The sequence below is a fragment of the Sus scrofa genome, chromosome 4 (assembly GCF_000003025.6).
Source record: "Sus scrofa isolate TJ Tabasco breed Duroc chromosome 4, Sscrofa11.1, whole genome shotgun sequence".
NCBI classification, from domain to species: Eukaryota; Metazoa; Chordata; class Mammalia; order Artiodactyla; family Suidae; genus Sus; species Sus scrofa.
The window spans coordinates 18,906,053-18,926,242 of NC_010446.5; the positions used below are offsets into that span (position 1 = coordinate 18,906,053).

General features: G+C 42.9%; 1 protein-coding gene and 1 pseudogene across 4 annotated transcripts in view; both read right to left on the reverse strand.

Moving 5' to 3' along the window:
• Window positions 1-19,059, reverse strand: part of COL14A1 (collagen type XIV alpha 1 chain) — a 234,915-nt gene extending 215,856 nt beyond the window's left edge. For 3 of the 4 annotated variants that reach the window (XM_005662880.3, XM_021090550.1, XM_013996514.2), the window contains exons 1-2: window positions 18,678-18,946; window positions 1,980-2,105 (exon numbers count right to left, since the gene is read on the reverse strand). In XM_005662880.3, the coding sequence (XP_005662937.1) occupies window positions 1,980-2,067 (88 nt within the window). In that variant the 5' untranslated portion in view covers window positions 2,068-2,105; window positions 18,678-18,946. Of the gene's footprint in view, window positions 1-1,979; window positions 2,106-18,677 lie in introns of all 4 variants that reach the window. The other variant, XM_013996512.2, reaches the window with a different exon arrangement.
• On the reverse strand, window positions 6,460-8,779 carry LOC110260420 (annotated as a pseudogene).

A 20,190-nucleotide genomic window follows, 5' to 3' on the forward strand; every position in this document is an offset into this window, starting at 1 on the left:
ACTCAGATATCAGTATTGGCAATATTGCTGTCAGGGTTTAAAATCTTTCATCATCTGGCTTCGATCTTCCCATAGCTGTCTTTTGCCATGCCTGCTCCCCCGCAACTCACACTGCATGTTCTCTGCAAACACTTCTATCCCCCTAGTGGAGAGTCAGAGGCTGGAAGGCAACGAGTAAAGTTTGATTCAGCTTGGTATCCTAAACCTGACACACACAGTCTGTTTCCCATAAAGGTTAAGACAGAATTTGGCCAACAATATATGTCTGGCAAACAGCATCCTGAAAGAACTCTGAAAGATCAGCTACTACATTGAAGAACCACTTCTGAATTAAGCTGGACTGAGATGGCAACTCAAAAGGGCCTCAGGAGGTGCCTACCCTTCTCTCCTAAGGACCTGTGTCTGGTATCCCATGGTTAGAGGGTGAGTTATCCAGGATTCCCATGATCACATCTCTAACTGGCACAGCTGAGAGCATTCTTTCTTTCCTGAATGTAAAGAAGGTAAGGAGAGTTTATCTGCCCAACTGACCCTTATGTGTGGCAGAAAGTTGTTAGAGATATGGTCATTAATGCCAAGTGTTTTAGCACTATTTGAGTACGCAAAGAGTCAAGTTCCATTCCTTTCCAAACAAGTGGGCTCGGCTTTGAAGAAGCACGGTGTGATGGTTCTTGCATCTAATTTTTCTACAAGCTTAAATTCCAAGCCTTAGATATTAATACGCCTTAAACATGATCACATTTAGATATCCTTGCTCAGCTGATGAATGACTATTCCAGCACCAACGTGGCCATTTCTGCAGGATTATCATAGGTATCTAGTAAGTTCACTTTGCATATTTACAAATGTCGTGCACTTATTTCAGAGGTTAGCATGCTTTTTCTGCAAAGTGCCAGATAATAAATATTCTAAGCTTTGTGGGCTATTCAGGGTCTATCACAACTACTCAACTGTGCCACGGCAGTGTGAAAGAAGCCAAAGACAATTTGTAAGCAAGTCAGCAAGGCTGTGTTCCAATAAAACTTTATTTCCAAAAGCAGGCAGTGGACCAGACTGGGCTCAATGGTGGTAGTTTGCTGACCTCTGACATACTTTATAAGAATTACGGGAAATCAAAGATAAAAGTGCCACTCCCGGTAATACAAATAGTTGACTTCAAAAACTAAGTTAAATTAAAACAAAGCTAGAAATCATTAGAAATGCTTTACACATACCAGCAGCATACCAGGAGCCTCTGTCAGGCCCTTGGTAACCTTAGACTATGTATGCAGTTTTTAAAGAAAGGAACAAAAATAAGGACCAAGGATAAAGTGGCAGAAATATTTTGCAGACACCCTTTTTAAGAAACAAGGCATTGGAGTTCCCATCACGGCGCAGCAGAAACAAATCTGACTAGGAATCATGAGATTGTGGGTTCAATCCCTGGCCTCACTCAGTGGGTTAAGGATCCATTGTTGCCATGACTTGTGGTGTAGGTTGCCGACACGGCTCAGATCTGGTGTTGCTGTGGCCAGCAGCTGCAGCTCCCATTAGATCCCTAGCCTGGAAACCTCCATATGCCTCAGGTAAGGCCCTAAAAAGCAAAGAGAAAAAAAAAAGAAACAAGGCATGATTAGGATACATACACACACATCTTATAGTTCCTTATTAACAAAACTGATTTTGCAAATTTGACTTTATTGATTAAATTTGCATGGATTTTTTTTTCAGAAGCATATTAAAAACCAGCTGTTTAACCAATTGCCACAAAATGAATATGCTCAGTCACTGGTGAGGTCATAACCCTCATCAAAGTTGTGGCACATTTCTACAAAGTAAACAGTTGGTAAAACTGAGTAAAAGCCAGCATATGACCCTGCCTAAACACAGCTGAACCACTGAAGCACTATTAGGGTACATAAAAAATAATAATAATAATAATCAGAACCAAGGTGGCTAGACTCCCAGACCCCAAGGATTTTCTTAAAGTTTTCCATTACCTTGACCCTGGACAATGGTGCAAAAGTAAGTAACTGCCAAAAAAGCTGGAAACAGCCAGTACTGCATCTTGCATTGAAAAATCTTCATTTTCTTTCCTGCTTTTCACATGGGACGTAAGAGCAGTCCTAGAAACAGAGAGCACAGGGATATTTTGAGAAGACTGAACATAAAGTATATGCACTCCTCAGGGACAGGCAAACAAGCCAACATGCATTAGTATTGCCAAGAATTCATTCATTCCTTAGGTCATTGTATATTTCACTCTAAAACAAACTGATAAAATAAAGATTTTTGAGAAGCTGTAAATGGAGAGCATGACTGGAAACATTTGGGTGAGAATTTCAAAAGGTACTTTGTGACTCTTTGGAAAGGCATAAATTGCACAGCTTCCCAAATGGATACATTACGATAGTTTACCTGAAATGAGCATTATAATCAGATAATTACAACTTCCCTGCCTGTCTTAAGTATAGATATATAGGATCTTTCTTCTGGTGCTCAAGGATCATTTGAAAAAAACTTCGTGCTATTATGAAATCACTACTCAGCCTTCACTTTACTGGGCTGAAGTGCCCTTCATCTTTCCTTGTCATTTTTTTCCTCCATATGCATGAATCGAAAGCTCTTCCAATATCCTCCTCTTCATTAGAATATCAGTGAAAGCAAAGCTACAAGAGAAAGGGAGAGAAATGAAAAAGAAGGGAGGAGGGGGGGAGGGAGGAAAGAGAGAGGGGGGAAGATAGATGAAAATTTGCTATTAATTTAAAGGGTTAGTCTACAAATAGTTGACTACAATTCTATTACAAGCCACTACAGAGGATAAATTCTAAGGCCTTGACTCAGAGATTAAGACAGCTCAAAAGTTTTCTTCTACCAGGGTATTTTTTGAAGCAGTTCTGATTATAGTATTGATTTACAGATGAGGAAAAGGAGGCACAAAGTTTCCCCGGGGTCACATAGCTAGTGAGTTCAAGATCCAGGATTTCAGCCCACACAGACAATCAGACACGGTAGAAGTATCTTAGAAAAATGTTTCTAGAGTATCATGCTTCATACCACATTCTTTTCATTTCAAAATATCTTTTCTTGCTCTGATTACAAAACGAATGCATTTAATCAAAGAAAATTAGAAAATACAAGAAAGGGTGTTCCCGTCATGGATCAGCTGTAGTGAACACAACTAGTATCCATGAAGAGGAGGGTTCGATCCCTGGCCTAAATCAGTGCGTTAAGGATCTGGCATTGCCGTGAGCTGTGGTGTAGGTCACAGACTTGGCTTGGATCCCCAGGTGTCCTGGCAGTGGCGTAAGCTGGTAGCTGCAGCTCTCATTTGACCCCTGGCCTGCCATATGCCGAGTGTGGCCCTAAACAGAGAAAGACAGAAAAAGAAAGAGAGAGAGAGAGAAAGAGAGAAAGAAAGAGAGAGAGAGAAAGAGAGAAAGAGAGAGAGAGAGAAAGAAAGAGAGAGAGAAAGAGAGAAAGAAAGAGAGAGAAAGAGCTAGAGAGAAAAAGAGAGGAAGAAAGAGAGAGAAAGAGAGAGAGAGAAAGAGAGAAAGAAAGAAAGAAGGAAGGAAGGAAGGAAGAAACTAAGAAACTAGGAAAGAAGATAGAAGAAAGCACAGCAAAGTGTAGGGCCACACCCAGGCCAAATGGAAGTTCCCAGGCTAGGGGTTGAATCGGAGCTACAGCTGCCGGCCTACACCACAGCCACAGCAATGCCAAATCTGAGCCGTGTCTGCAACCTACACCACAGGTCACGGCAATGCTGGATCCTTAATCCACTGATCAAGGCCAGGGATCGAATCCGCATCCTCATGGATACTAGTCAGATTCGTTTCTACTGTGCCCCGACGGGAACTCCCTATGATACTTTTCCACTGAGCCACAGTGGGACCTCTGTGTGAATATTTTCTAATGACAGTAAATAACCTGTTACAATATGTATAGCGATATCACAATTCATTCATTATCTAGTTGTATTTGGAAATTTAGATTGTTTTAAATTTCTCTAACATACATAACAGTGCAGTGACCATCCTTATTCACATCTCTGAAAACATGACTATTGATCTCCTTTGGCTAAATTCCCAATTGTGGATCTATTGGGTAAAACAACAAGTGTGTTTGAAAAGTTTTTGAAATATAAGTACCTGGTGCCTTACACTGATTTCCACTTCCACCAGCATCTTATATAAAAATCACATCATTTCCATCACTACACATCACAATATATCCTGAGTTCATAAGTAAAATATGATTATCACAATACCATCTTTATTTTCTTCATAACCAGTAAAATATAACATTCTGTGTTTGTTAGCTATTTATATTTTTAATAAAATACCATTTTCTCATTGATTTGTAAAAACTCTTTATATATTATTAATTTTAACATATATTACGGTATTTTTCAAGTTTATTTTTTGTCTTTTAAGTCATCTGATTTGATCTCTCTCTCTCTCTCTCTCTTTTTTTTTTTTTTATAGTTGCACCTGCAGCATAGGGAAGTTCCCAGGCTAGGGGTTAAATCGGAGTTGCAGCTGCTAGCCTGTGCCACAGCCACAGCAATGCCAGATCCTTTAACTCACTGAGCAAGGCCAGGGATCAAATTCACATCCTCAGGGATACTAGTCGGGTTCTTAACCCACTAAGCCACAGTGGGAGCTCCTGATTTTACCTTTTTGTGATAGTTTCTGATTCAGTGCCATGGGTAAAATAGTTCTTTTCACCTCAAAGTATATTTCTGGTTATCTTAATTTCTTAGTTCCAGTTGTGAATGGGATCTGTGATTTTTATCTATTTTATAGTAGGCCACCATTCTGAACTCCACTCACTCTATATTTTTCAATTTAATCTCTTGCATTTTCCAGGTTAAGAATCACATCATGTGCAACCATTGCGTGTGTATTTCTGTGTGTGGTGTTTAATTACATAGGCCAGTAGTTTTAAAACCATTGTTTCACAAGGACTGCCTCAAACATTTCATCACTTGGTATATTGCTAATAGTTAGATTCAGATATATTGTCTCCTTCTGTTAAAAAAAAACTTGGAGTTCCCGTCGTGGCGCAGTGGTTAACGAATCCGACTAGGAACCATGAGGTTGCGGGTTCGGTCCCTGCCCTTGCTCAGTGGGTTAACGATCCGGCGTTGCTGTGAGCTGTGGTGTAGGTTGCAGACTCGGCTTGGATCCCGCGTTGCTGTGGCTTTGGCGTGGCTCTGGCGTAGGCCGGTGGCTACAGCTCCGATTCAACCCATAGCCTGGGAATCTCCATATGCCGCGGGAGCGGTCCAAGAAATAGCAACAACAAAAAGGCAAAAAAAAAATAAAAAATAAAAAATAAATTAAAAAAAACTTGACTTTTTTCTGGGTATCTTTTTTTCAATCAGGAATGGATGCTAAATCTTGCTTCTGTGATTTTTCATCTATTGAGGTGCTCATATTTTTCATCATTACTTCTTAGTGTAATTAATTATTTTGATAATGTATAATATTAATCTATCCTTGAAAAACAGAAATAAATCCTACTTGGAAATTATTGGGGTTTTTTTAAATTTAATATATAATGGTTTTGGTTTTCATCCAAGCAATTTTCAAATAGATGACAAAGTCATATTTCTTTAAAGAAGTTTCCAGGAGTTCCCAATGTGGCACAGTGGGTTAAGAATCTGACTGCAGCAGCTCAGGTTGCTGCAGAGGTATGGGTTCAATCTCTGGCTCAGGGAATGTGTTAAAAAGTAAAAAAGGAACCAGCATTTAATCCCTGGCTTGGGAACTTCCATAAACCACGGGTGTGGCCATTAAAAAATAAAATAAAATAAAATTAAGAAATAAAAAAGATTCAGTAACATTTAAGCTATTGATTGCTTATGTTTTTAAATAACACCAAAGACAGCAAAAACTCCTTTTCTCTAACTCCTAAGGGACTAATCAAATGCAATCCTTTTATTGTTAAATTCTAACGATTTTTCAAAATGGTTTAAACTTTAAAACACCTATAATTTTCTTTTTTATAGATATAGCTGGTGGCCAAAAATTAAAACAAATCAATTCATTACCCACTTGCAAATTAAAAATGAGTAGACTTGATGGCAGGACTCAAAAACTGGATATTAATTCTTCTTGAGAAATAAGGGTGAGAGTATTGTTCTAGGTTATGTTTATCCCCAAATAGAAGAGTGTGGTTTAAAAACTATTACAGTGCTCTTTTATGCCACATTAAATGTATCTAGTTTTTTTTTGTTTTGTCTTTTGTTGTTGTTGTTGTTGCTATTTCTTGGGCCGCTCCCGCGGCATATGGAGGTTCCCAGGCTAGGGGTTGAATCGGAGCCATAGCCACCGGCCTATGCCAGAGCCACAGCAACGCGGGATCCGAGCCACGTCTGCAACCTACACCACAGCTCACGGCAACGCCGGATCATTAACCCACTGAGCAAGAGCAGGGACCGAACCCGCAACCTCATGGTTCCTAGTCGGATTCGTTAACCACTGCGCCACGACGGGAACTCCTGTATCTAGTATTTTCATACGATTACCACTTAAAGATCCAGATAAAATCCCTACTGTAGTTTTCGGCTATATCTAGTAGAAGATGAATTCTCTCTTAGTTTACAAAGCCTGGGGAGAGACTCTGACCCCTGCATGTTTTTGTGTTTTGTTTTGTTGTTTTCCTTTTTTTTTTTTTTTTGGCGGGCACCTATGGCATGTGGAAGTTTGCAGGCCAGTGATCAAACCCGTGTCACAGCAGGGGTCCAACCTGCTGCAGTGTCAACACCAGATCCTTAACCTGCTGCTCCACAAGGGAACTCCCCTTGCATGTTTTTTGAAGTAATCCATATTGCTTATTTAATCCAAGTATTCCTAGAATTGCTATCATGCTACTTTTTCCCAATTCTAGCTGGTGTTCTTTTGAGGGACGCTCTATTGGTCCATTCTTTGAAACAACGTATATAATCTAGTGAGGCACATGTCAGTCAAGCTTAGGTTGGAGCCAGTCTTGAGAAATACTTTTTAAACAATCCTATTTCCATCTTTTCAGTCTGAAGAGATTAATGGGAAAACTGCACTGAGTCGGTATTGGGTCCTCCTATTCTCAGATTCTGCGAATAAAATGGGTAGGAGGATGAGTACAGCCTTCAGGTGGTAGCTATAGATGCTAAGACCTCTGATGACCTATTTCAGTGAGCTTCCTAATGTTAGAATCTGGACCTGGTGCCTTGCTACCAATACCACCCAGGGCCCTGAGCTTCAGCTGATCATCATTGGGTGAGGAAGGGTCAAGGCCACTGCAGATCTGAGTCAAGACTAAGCTCATGATTTCTTTTTTTTTTTTTTTTTTCTTTGTAAAATCAGTTACCCCGCTTTCTTGGCTTCCTCTAACTCCCCCAAGGCCATTCGTTGTTCTTGCTCCTTCATGATCTGGTCCAGGGTCAGGTGGCCATTCCTCTCTTCATCCAGGGAATACTGGAGATAGTAGGATATGACTTCCTGTTGGGAATCTTTTGTTGCACAAAGGGCTTTTAGGCTTCCTTTCCAGTGGAATATTTGGGAAATGGTCATCAGTTCTTGAAATTCAAAACATGGTTGTCCCCATGTTTAACTAATTCTCAATTATCTGATGTGGATGCTGGGGTCGTCGCATTTAGATGCATCTGATGCAGGCAGCGGTTTCCTGAACACTTCTCATAATGCATTCCTTAGAGATCCTTCAGAAACACAGCTCACCCAAGGAGTTGACTGGGACCCTTTAGCGGCATCCCATCAGACCTTAGGTCTACTTAAGTGGCAACGGTATCTCCCTTGGGAGGGTCACAAAACCCACAAAGGAAGGTCTAGGAGATGGCATGGACTTGTAGACCCCCATAGCATCACCTGGAAATGCAGCTCTTTGCTGCTGCTTGCTTTTCCAAAGTTTCTGTAAAATTGACACAACATTCAAGTCTCTGGGGATTGGAGCCACGTCTCTGTGAGGCAAGACCTGAGCAATGATGTGTCTGAGGGAATCCAAGGCTCTGTCCATCTGCAGTGGAAGCCTCTTGCAGAGAGTGCTCCCAGGCCTGAATTCTTGCAGTCCCAGACTGAGTCTGTGCAGCTCACTGGCGCACTGGATTACCAAAGAATCCCTTTAACATCTGCCAATCAGACATTTTCCAGAGTCTAAAGGGTCCTCAGGGAACCCTTCTCCCAGCCTAATTTATCTTTGTTGTATCTGCACATTATTTTTTTTAATATCATGTCAACATCATACAGCTGATTTTTTGGATTTATGCTAACAACCAAAATCGACTAAGAGTATTCTTTTCTTAAAACGCTTGGTGTCAAGATTATTCTAGCTTCGTTAAAAAACGTTGGAAAGCTTTCCATATTTTCACTGTTTTGTAATAGTTTAAGTAGCATGAGAATGATCTACTTTATGAAAGTCTATAAATGATTTGACTGAGAAAATCATATGGGCATTTTTCCTTTTCGATGCTAATTCCTACACAACTTTAAATATATGCTTTGTTTTATGTGTAGATCTACTTAGCTTTTATACTTCTTGGTTCTAGTTTGGATATATTCCCGTAAAGTTATCTTTTAATTTTTATTTTCAAATTTATTAGCAGAGTTGTATGATCTCTTAACACAACTTTTCTTGTTATAGATCCATTATCAGTATTAAATTGATGTGTTTCTAAATTTTTCCTTTCTCACCAAAATAGATAAGCTATATATTTGTCCAGTTTATAATTTTTTTTTCCTTTTTGGCTGCCCCACAGCGTATGGAGCTTCCAGGCCAGGGATCAGATCAGAGCCACAGTTGTGACCTAAACCACAGGGGTGGCAATGCCAGATCCTTAACCCACTATGCCCAGCCAGGGATCAAACCTTCATCCCAGAGACGCCACCGATCCCATTGTGCCATAGCAGGAACTCCTAGATTGTAATTTTTTTATAAGATTTTTTACTTTTCAATATTAATTTTTATATATAATTTATTTAGTTCTCTACTTATCTTTGCTTTTCTGCTCTTATTATTACATTTTTGTTGTTATTTTTGTTTATTTAGTCCTTAAGGTACTATTCTTTATTTAAGGCTATACATTTTTCATTGAATATGCTTTGGCAGCATCACACAAGCTTTAATTTCTTTCTTTCTTTCTTTTTTTGTCTTTTGTCATTTAAGGGCAGCACCTGCGGCATATGGAGGTTCCCAGGCTAGGGGTCTAATCGGAGCTGTTACTGCCGGCCTATGCCAGAGCCACAGCAATGCAGGATCCAAGCCACGTCTTTGACCTACAACACAGCTCACAGCAACGCCGGATCTTTAACACACTGAGTGAGGCCAGGGATCGAACTCACAACCTCATGGTTCCTAGTCTGATTCGTTTCCAATGCTCCATGACGGGAACGCCTTTAATTTCTTTTTTTAACCTGAGTTATTTCAATTAAAGAAGCAAAGCATAATTCTATGAACCTTCAAAAAAATATGATTCATGCACTTAAACTTCTGATATTCTGATTTTATTCCAGAGTAACACAGTATATCCAGGGGAATAAATTAATTATATTCCTACAAGCAATCATTCATAAAAAAAGTTTTGACAACCACTTTTTTATAATATCCAATGACAGTCTAGTATGCAACTCTTTTGTGTTGTCAATTAAAGGAAGATCCACATGCTTTGATAATCATATAAATAATAAAGTTAAGATCTTATAATAAAAATTAAAGAATTTACTCATTTGTATTTAGACATCCAAAAAAATACCTCCCCCAACCAGCCTACCGTATTTCCAAAATGCTAATTACTAAAGAATATTTTCTTAAATTAAGACATTCACCGGAGTTCCATCATGGCTCAGTGGTTAAGGAATCCAACTAGGAACCATGAGGTTGCAGGTTCGATCCCTGGACTTGCTCAGTGGGTTAAGGATCCAGTGTTGCCGTGAGCTGTAGTGTAGGTCACAAACGCCACTTGTATCCCGCGTTATTGTGGCTCTGGTGTAGGCCAGCAGCAACAGCTCCGATTCAACCCCTAGCCTGGGAACCTCCATATGCCGCGGGAGCGGCCCCGGAAAAGGCAAAACAAAACAAAACAAAACAAACAAACAAAAAGACACTCACATACTGGAAGCCCCTGAAATTTCCAATGGAATAGGCAATACATTTAGTGACTACTTTATATATAACATATATGGCCTTTTAAACTGGATTAATTTATTACTAATTTGTTACAGATTAGTAAACCAACTATTTGTCAGAGCACAGAGGAAATAGGAAAAATGGTGAGTGACTTTAGATGAAATACAGGCAGAAAGGCTTTGAGGGATCTCTAGAACCCTGATTTGACCAAGGCAAGGAGAATGAAATTAGGTGGGTTATGGAAAGGGATGTTAACTCTTTCCTAGACAGAAGGCTCCAGTAGAGGGACTTGAAAAGATGCAGAAGTAGGTGCCAGCGCATCACAACGAGGACCATGACACCCAAGGAAAAGTACAGCAGTAGGATCACTCTCTCAATTCCAAACATTCTTTCTAAGATTTTGTAACCCAAACATCATAACCACAGGTTTCAACCAGAACAAGGCAGAGAGAAAAAGACGTTAAGGAAACAATTTGTCTTTTTGGCAGGCCCTTTAAGGTCAGGGACTTTTATCAGATACCACATGGTACTATGTTAACATGGGAGAGAAAGTCCTTTTACAAGCCCCAGTCCAGTTGTCTTTCTCTTTTCTCATCAAAGCACTGCAGTGCCTGCGTCCATGGTTTCTGAAGCAATACTGAACATGCCACATTAGAAGTTAATCTGCATTTCATATAATTTAAATAAATTAGTGCTATCCTAGTCTTGCATCTTTTTTTTCGAAAACTGAGTATTATTTATACGCAAAAAAGTTGTAGCCATAGCTTATCTTTAAATTCTTCCTTTTTTGTTGTTTATTTTAAATTAGGATGAGTAATACCATATTGGGAGAAGTGGAATTTTAGTTTTCCCAAGGTTTTTTTTGCCAAGTCTCATTTTTGGACAGTAAAATAGGGGGAAGAAAAAAAATCCCCATTCCTATTAAAAGATATTTTAACATTTACCAAAATGCCAAAGCTTAACTTGTTGAAACTTTGCCTAAAAGTCTGCACGCACACACACACATACACACAAACCTCTGCCTTAATTTTATTTTTTTTACTTTTTTTTTTTTTTTGGTTGAAAATCATCATGTTAGAAATGGCTATTAAGCTCTAAATTCAGAAGATATAACCCAATTTAGGGAAAGTTGGTAATGTTTAACACAAGTTTTCTCAAAACACTATCATGATTTTGTAATCAGAAACTTAAAACTATCCCCATTAGGACTAATTGGCCCTTCCTCCACTTCATATGTTTGTTTTATCTAATCTCATTTATATAATTAAATTTAACAAGGAGTAAGGCCTTTGCACAAGCCAGTTTTATCAAAATTCTTTTAAATATTTATCCTAAAGTTTTTGTAAACTACTCATATAAACACACACATAGACTTAACCCACATATATATCCAAACCTTGGATGATGTGTTATTCAATCATTGCTGACATACAAAAACCCATAAACTTAAAATTGTTGCTAGCCATCTGGCATAGCAGGCCATGAGAGAGACTGCTATTTGTAGTATCAGAATTTTCATTCCAGCAATCACTATTGAGAGTCATACTATAAAACCAAAGCTCTCTATTCTAAGGAAGAAGCAAAATTTCATACTATGCGATCCTTGCTTTCAGTCAGCTTACTTACAATTTTAGAAAAAAAAAAAAAAAGACTGCAATCAAATATATTGCAAAGCTAAATGAAATAATTATGAAATAAAACAAAGAGGTAGTAGACAGTAGAGGTATGAACAGAAAACTAAGAGTTAGGAAGACAGATCTACCAGTAATTTGCTAGGGTCTTGACTAACTAGTTTAACCACTCTGACTTGGTTCCTTTTCTTTTTTGTTTACCCCACCCGCCCCGTCTCCTTCTCCTTCTGCAGTATATGGAAGTTCCCAGGCTAGGGATCTCAAATTGAGGCCTAGACCACAGTCACAGCAACGCCAGATCCCAGCCACATCTGCAACCTACACTGTAGCTTGCAGCAACACCAGATCCGTAACCCACTGAGTGAGGCCAAGAATCAAACTTGCATTTTCATGGACAGTAGGTTGGGTTCTTAACCCACTGAGGCACAAGGGGAAGTACTGACTTGGTTTCTTTATCAGTAAAATGTGCAACTTAATACCCACCTTACAGGATGATCATGATAATGTAAGGATAATGTAATGTACTTAGGAACACAGGCAGCTCTCAAAAAGTTCTAGCTAGTAGTATGTTGGCAACAGGTTAAAAGAACACAAAGGAAAATGGAGCGATAATCAATGAATTTGCTACTTGGGTAGACATTAAAAAGGAGGAAGGGACTCAAGAAGTCTTTATCCTGGAGTTCCCATTGTGGCTCAGCAAGTTATGAATTTGACTAGTATCCATGAAGATGTGGGTTCAATCCCTTTCCTCCCTCAGTGGGTTAAGAATCCTGCATTGCCCTGAGCTGTGGTGCAGGTTGAAGATGCAACCTGGATCCCACATTGCTGTGGCTTAGGCCAGCAGCTTCAGCTCTGAGTCATCCCCTAGCCAGAGAACTTCCATATGCCGCAGGTGCAGCCCTAAAATAGCATTAATATAGTGAAAACTAACAAAGCCAAGATTTGCTTTTTTATGGTTTTGTGGGTTTTTTGGCCATGCTGGCTATATGCAGAAACTCTGGGGCTAGGGATTGAATCTGTATCAAAATTGCAACCCGAGCCAAAGCAGTGACAACGCCAGATTCTTAACCCACTGTACCACCAGGAAACTCCAAATGTTGCTTCTTTAAAACATTAATAAAATTGAAAAAATCTTCAGAAAGAGTGATTATTCTCCACTGGATTACAACTGTCCATTATTCCATTGGAACTCTCCAACTAACTTCAAATTAACTACTTTTACTTTCTGTGTCTTGGGTCTTATAAGACATCTAGAGGGGCACTTTAGCTTATAATCTAAAAGGTTCAAAGGGCATAACAGTCAATCAATAAATACTGATTGTTTTAATGATCAATGATTGAATGACCAGGCCTGATGTGTAGAGTTCACAGCAGATGCCCTGCACAATTTGCAGCTGGCCTAGGGTGAGTAAGCTTGAAAGGAGCAGACACTCTCTCCAACTTGTAGGCAAAACTGTTGTCCAGAGGAAAAGAGCTGTTTTCTCCTCTGAATGTCATAGGATTGCCCAGAGGGACCTTTTTCTAATTCACAGAAAGACCCTATATAGGATCACAGCAGCCCAGTGAATGGCTCAAATGCAAGGGATGTGACTGCAAAATAGCCTCAGAAATGTAGCTGCTCAAACAGTCTTAGACACACTAGGTTGCTGTAAGTCATACAAGATAGAAGGCACAGCCATCCCCAAAGTATGGCAAACTGGAGTGACAGCTCCTTGACTTAGGAATGTCACCTGGCTTTTTTTTTTTTTTTTTTTTTTTTTTTTTTTTTAGGACTGACATAACTTCTTGGTCAAAGAAATGGGAGTTTCTGGGGTTCCTGCTGTGGCACAATATGATTAGCACAGGTTCAATCGCTGGCTTGGCACAGTGGGTTAAGGGTCTGGCATTGTTGCAGGTGCAGCTTAGGTCACAATTTCACCTGGGATCAACTCTATATGCCATGGGGTGGCAGAAGGAAGGAAGGAAGGAAGGAAGATAGGAAGAAAGAAAGAAAGAAAGAAAGAAAGAAAGAAAGAAAGAAAGAAAGAAAGAAAGAAAGAAAGAGAGAGAGAGAAAGGAAGGGAGAGAAAGAAAAAATAGAGGAAGAAAGAATGAAAAGAAGTAGGAGGTGCTTGTAACTAAACTCTATATCTACCAGCAGCATAAAGGGTAGCTGCACCTCTAAGTGCAGACATCTCATCCTTTAGGAAGGCTTTCCTGATCTTCTAAGTTTGGGTCAGATGCTCCTCCTATGGTTCTTACAGGAGTAATTGTTATTTTTCATTCTATACCCACAGTAGAATATCATTTTTCAATATAAATTTAGTGTGCTCCTCTTTGCAAAAGCAGACACAAAATCATCCAGGAACAGACCTTTATCCAATAAGATTCCCTGAGTACCTCTAGATAGAGACATATTCTATGAGACTTGGATAAACTCAGCAAAGCCTGGCCTCCATCTGGACCAATTTCTATAAACAACTCAGGTTATTTCTGGGAGTAAAAAGACCAAACACTGCCCAGCACAATTAAAAGTCAGGGACCTTTGCCAGGTGAGCTCCAACAAAGGTCCATTGGCAGAAAAGTTCATCAAGAACATTGATTTTTAAAAAATCACCTTGAAGAAAGAGGGACTCTAGATCCTAAGCCCTGACTTACATAGATACTCCATTCTCAGAATTTCCCACAGCCATTTCTAGCTACAATCTCCTCAAAAAATGGAGCAAAGAGAGAAGAGGAAAAGTGGGAAGAAGAAAAAAATATGGAAAGAAGGAAAAAGAAGCAGGAGACAAGAGTACCTAGTTTTGTCTTTCAGGCTCTGCATTAAGTCATTTTAGGCCTTAAAGCAACACTATAGTGAGTTCCCGTTGTGACTCAGTGGTTTAGGAACCCAACTAGTATCCATGAGGATGTGGGTTCAATCCCTGGCCTTGATTAGTGGGCTAAGGATCTGGTGTGTCTGCGAGCTGTGAAGTAGGTCACAGGTCAGATGCGGTGTTGCTATGGCTGTGGTGTAGGCTGGCTGCTGCAGCTCCAATTTGACCCCTGGCCTGGGAGCTTCCATATGCCACAGGTGGGCCCTAAAAAGAAGAAGAAGAAGAAAACCTATAGGGTAGCTATTGTTATCCTTGTTTTTCAGATGAGAAAATCAAAGCTCAGGGCAGTTAAGGGATATATCCAGGTATCCAGGGCACAGAACAAGCACGTTTAGATTTCACCTGTATCTCTGCCTTCCATCCTCTGTTCCAGCTCCCAGATTTGTAGGGCCTCCCTTGACTTCCTCCATTTCTGGTCACACACCCCTCCCCACCACCCCCAACCCCACCAAAGAAGCTGATGGAGAAAGCCTGGCATGGGGTCTGGGTTCAAATCTCATGCAGACTTTTCTTAAGCAAGTCACCGTCACTTGCTGGCTTTGTGACCCTGAAGCTCAGTGATCTGAGCTCTAAAAGAAGGCTATTTACTTCTGAAAGTAACTGGGGGAGTTCCCATCGTGGCTCAGTGGTTAGTGAACCCAACTAGCATCCATGAGGATATAGGTTCAATCCCTGGCCTCACTCAGTGGGTTAGGGATCCATCGTTGCCGTGAGCTGTGGCATAGGTCACAGATGTAGCTTGGATCCCACGTGGCTGTGGCTGTGGCTCTGGCACAGACCAGAGGCTACCGCTCTGATTGGACCCTTAGCCTGGGAACCTCCATATGCCATGAGTGCGGCCCTAAAAAGACAAAAAGACCAAAAAACAACCAACCAACCAAACAAACAAAAAAGCGAACCCAACTAGCATCCATGAAAGTAATTGGGAGACTTAAACATGTTACTGAAAGCAAAAAGGGCAGGTACCCAAAAGGGACTGGAAACATATGCCAGCACTTCCTGTACCATATTGCAATCCTCCCGCGAGAATAGGAGGAGGCTTGGTCTTCACAGGGCTTATTCTACACAGAAGAGGAATCGGAGCCCTGGCTTCCAGTTAGTTATAGAAGAAACAAGAGGAGAGTGTGTGCCTGATGTCAAGCACTATTGGGGCAAATCTGTGCAGGAGGAAGTTTGGCTTCTTGTCTCCCCTCCCTCACCCCTCCCTGGTCCCTCTGTTCCCCCGGGGTCATTTACCATTTGTTCTCTACACACTGTCATAAGATAATTTGTTGCTTAAACACCACCACCTCAGCCAGCAGCGATTCAGGCGGGAATGAAAGGAAATGGGGTTGCACTCTGACAGGCCAGGAAAACAGCAGTCATTTGACTGAGTTTGGATAAAAATGTCAGCAAATGTGGCTCTGAAGTCACATAACTGCAAAGACCGTCAGCTTAAAACAGGCAACAGATGACACTAAGAAGTATTTGAGTCAAAGGGAATGCACCCCAAGAAACCTTTGAGGGGGGCGCTGGGGCTTGTCCCCATGCTCCTGAAATGCTACCAATTTGTTCAACCCATTCCCTAAGGCCAGCCCCGGCTGATTGCAAAAACCAAGACATGCGTGAAAGGCCCCTAGAGTTCTCTGAAATCCACAGCTGGACTGTTAGCAGCAGGCTAAGTGCCAAAGGACTCCTCCCATCAAGCCTAGAGTCTGGGACCTGCCCAAAACTGCTCCAGGAATTCTGATGGGTTCCAAGGAATCCTAACCAGGGAATAACTGAGAGGCCTCACCAGTGTGGTTCTTTTCCTTTCAAAGGGACCCCCAGGAGGTCAGGGATGCAGTGGAGGTTCAGGTCTATCCTGGCTCAGGGCTCCCTAGGCAGAAGGAGGCGATGCCCAGGGCTTGGTGAGATTGTAGATTGTACATAATGGATAAACCTTGCAAACATTTTGCTGAGTGAAAGAAGCCAGTCACAAAGGACCACACACATATTTTAGGCTTCCATTTATATGAAATGTCAGGGAAAGCAGATTAGTGGTTGCCAAGGGTGTTGTGAGGGGGTGTGGTGGTGGGGAAGAGATGGGGAGTTACTGCTAGTAGGTACAGAATTTTTTTTTTTTCCCGAGTGGTAAAAATGTTCTAAACTTGATTGTGGTGATGATTGAACAACTCTGTGAATATGCTAAAAACTGCTGAATTGCACATGTGTGTGTATATGAATTATATCTCAATAAAGCTATTTTTAAAAAATATACTATTTTAGGAGTCCCTGCTGTGGTGCAAGGGGATCAACGGCATCTTGGGAATGCTGGGATGCAGATTCAGTCCCCTGCCTGGCACAGTGGGTTAAGGATTCAGAGGTGCCACAGCTGAGGCTTAGGTTGCAACTATGGCTTGGATCTGATCCCTAGCCTGGGAACTCCATATGCCACAGGGCAGCCAGAGAAGAATATGTGTGTGTGTGTGTGTGTGTGTTTACTATCTTAAAGTCTATTTTATAGTAACCATGCCCTTGGGACCAGGTTCAAAGGAAATCCATCTAAGTTGCTCTTTTGAAACAAACATACAAACACCATCCACGCATTCATTCATCCACTCCTTTTACATTTACCAATGGGTTCTCCACAGGCAGAACTGGACCACCCTGTCAGAAACATAACACCTGTTCTCCTCACTGGATCCAGCTTAAGCCTATCTGCTGTATGTGGGCAGGGCCTCTCTCTCACATGTTGCAAGTAGGAAGTGCCCTCTCTGACCCTCTGAAGCTGAGGGGCCCCAGAGTTTCAGGGAAAACCCTTTCTCGTTTCTGCTCCCCACAGAGCCACCTAGGTCTTATTCACATATTTGTTTCTGCCCCTTCCCACCCTCTTCTGCTGCTGTGGGCAGTGGACTCTCCGAAATTCCCAGAAGGGAATCCAAAACTTCCAAAGCTAGTGAGGCTCTCAGCTGTAGCTCCAGAAGCAGTTGGGGGGTGGGGGAGATCCAGGTCCTTGTGAAAGCTGCACAAAGCTCCATTTGAACCTTAGGGCCATTTGTCCTAAGGACAAGCCCAAAGCTTAAGCAGAACGGACCCGGGAGGCTCAACCCTGAACTTGGCACATCACAGGGTGTTCTTCACACAGAGGACCCGAGAACCCAGCTCCAAAATCCGAGTGCCTGTGCCCTGGACTTGCAGGCAGTGTTCAGACCTCTGCTTAGGACTAAGGCCACTCCAGTGGCCCAGTGCCGGCTGCTTTTGGCTGGCCCCTAATCCAGTCTTGCCTGTGTGTGGTGCACGCTAAAGCCCAGCTCCACCAGATGTATCTCCGTCCATGCGCTGCGAACTAGGGAGGTCAGAGCAGCCAGCAGTCCAGAGAGATAAAAGGAGGGGAGGAGGGGAGAGGTGGAAAAGCCAGAGTGGAGAAGACCCTCCAATATCACAGCGTGGTGGTGCATCATAAAGCTGAAACCTCCTGCATCCAGACACCAAAGCAAAACTGCGCTAAGCATTCAGACTTCCTGGTGCAGAGATGTTTAAGAGCTACTACTAATGCCAACATCCTGCATTGATGCGCTCGATGTGCTCCCTCTTGTTTGCATCTGGCACCTGGCCCCTAGAGCCAATCACTCACTGGGGGCTGGGTGAGTTTTGTCCTCTGTGAGCTCCATCGACTGTTCTCCCGAGCAACCCCGTGCTTTCTATTTGTATACATCCCTCCAAAACAAACCCTAAAGCCCCCCCCCCTTTCACCAGAATGGTCACTTTTATGAAGCCCCTTCTACTTGAAAATGCTGGAGTCTTTACTGTCTCGAAGCCAAACCTGCTCCTTCCCGCCGCGCGCTCACAGCACTTAAGCACAGAGGGAAAAGCTCCTGAGAGCAACACAAGGCATCTTCACACAGTGCCTGCAATCTCCCTGTCCAGTGACCCCCTGCGAGGAGGCATCTGGGTGCACTACCCCATCCCACCTCAGTGGTTCGGGGCCATCACCGGCGGGCGCGAGGAGAGGTGGTCTCTTAATTGCACTGCGTCTGCAGGTGGCTCGCCCTCTCCACTTTCCCTTCCTCAACAATAAACTTTTCAAAGCCGAACGAAGGAAGAGCAGAGAAAGACTGGAACTGACCTGTTCAGAGCAAAGTTTCAGCCCAGGTAGGGGACCTCTGGGTGCCTAAGGAAGATCCAAGATCCGCCGCGAACAGGTTCGTGGTGGCGCACAGCTCTCGCGCGCTTCCCGCCCCTCGCCCCCTTTTAATTGGCCCCTATCCCTCCCCTTCTCCCCTACTCTCCCCTGCTCCCAGCCCTGGCCACTCAAAGCCGCCTCCTCTTCTCCAGTGCTTCCCTTCTGCCCAGAATCAGATAAGAGGAAAGGAAAGCCCGCCGGCGGCCAATTATAAAGCGGAAGGTGGCCGCGGGGGCGGGGGTTGGGGTGATGGGAGGCAGGCCTACGTCCCTAAAGCGTCCCCCCCCACACACACACTTTCCCTCCTCCTCTTCTCCCCAACCCTGGCCCCACAAAAGATGCTGCGAGGAGCCAGCCCAGCGCCGTTCGAGCGCCAGCCCAGACCTGGCGGCCGCCCCAGGTGCGCGCCGCAGCGGGCTAGGAAAGAGCAGCTTCTGCCCCTCCACTCTCGCCAAGGCTAGCGAGGGGCTTGTTGCTGAACCAGAAGACCCTGCGATTGCTTTACCAGATCTGGAGCCCTTCCTTACGCAGGTGCGAGTGTACCCACTTCCCTATTCCCAAATACCAGCCTGGTCAAGGACCCTGCGCTCGGGAGCCACACTCGCTGGAAAGAAGTAGTACCTTTTCTCCCCTCCTCTCCTTTCCTTTTCCCGATCAAGGGTAATAAAACGCCAAAGCAGCGATGTTCAAACTTTAATGTGCAGGAGAATCACAAGTGTTGAAAAAGACATTTCTGTATGCTTTAAAGGACGCATGTTGGCTGTGTCCAGGGGTTGGACTTCCCAAAGTGCATATGCTCACTCGTAGAGATCCTGTTTCAACAGGTCTGGGCTTAGCCCAGGGAATCTGCATTTATCAAACACCCTGGTGGTCCTGGTCTGTGGAGGCCACCCTCCGCCAGGCTCTACCACGAGGCGCGCCAGAGCCCTGCGCTAGGTCTCCAGGGATTCGGCCCTGCGCGGTCATCCGCTGGGCTCCTTGGAAAGTCATCATTACTCATTTTTTAACCTTGAGAACGACCGCCCTCTCCTTCCCGCGGCGTCTTTACAATCCAGCTTGTTGTGTGCGCACAAATGTTGGCGAGGGAGGTACAACAACTGAGAATTATCAAGAAGCCACTTTTTTGAAAAAATACTCTCTTGTCTTGGAAAACTGACAAGCAGGTGTTTCATTCCCACTGAAGGCTGATGATGGCGAGGAGAGACAGGGCAAGTGGAACTCTTAAAGGGTCCTCAAACGTGCTTCCACCATGCCCAACTGAGAATACAGAAAAAGGGGCCGTGACCCACCCACTCCCTTTCAAGGGAGTCCTTCGGATATTCCAACCTTCCCAAGCCACCTCCTCTGCTTTCCCCAAATTTTCTGATATTTGAATCCGCTAATACCGTGCTCTGAACTTCCCCGCTCGTCCTACAGTTGGAGTGCAAAGGGCCCTCTCCAGCCCCTACCGCCACCC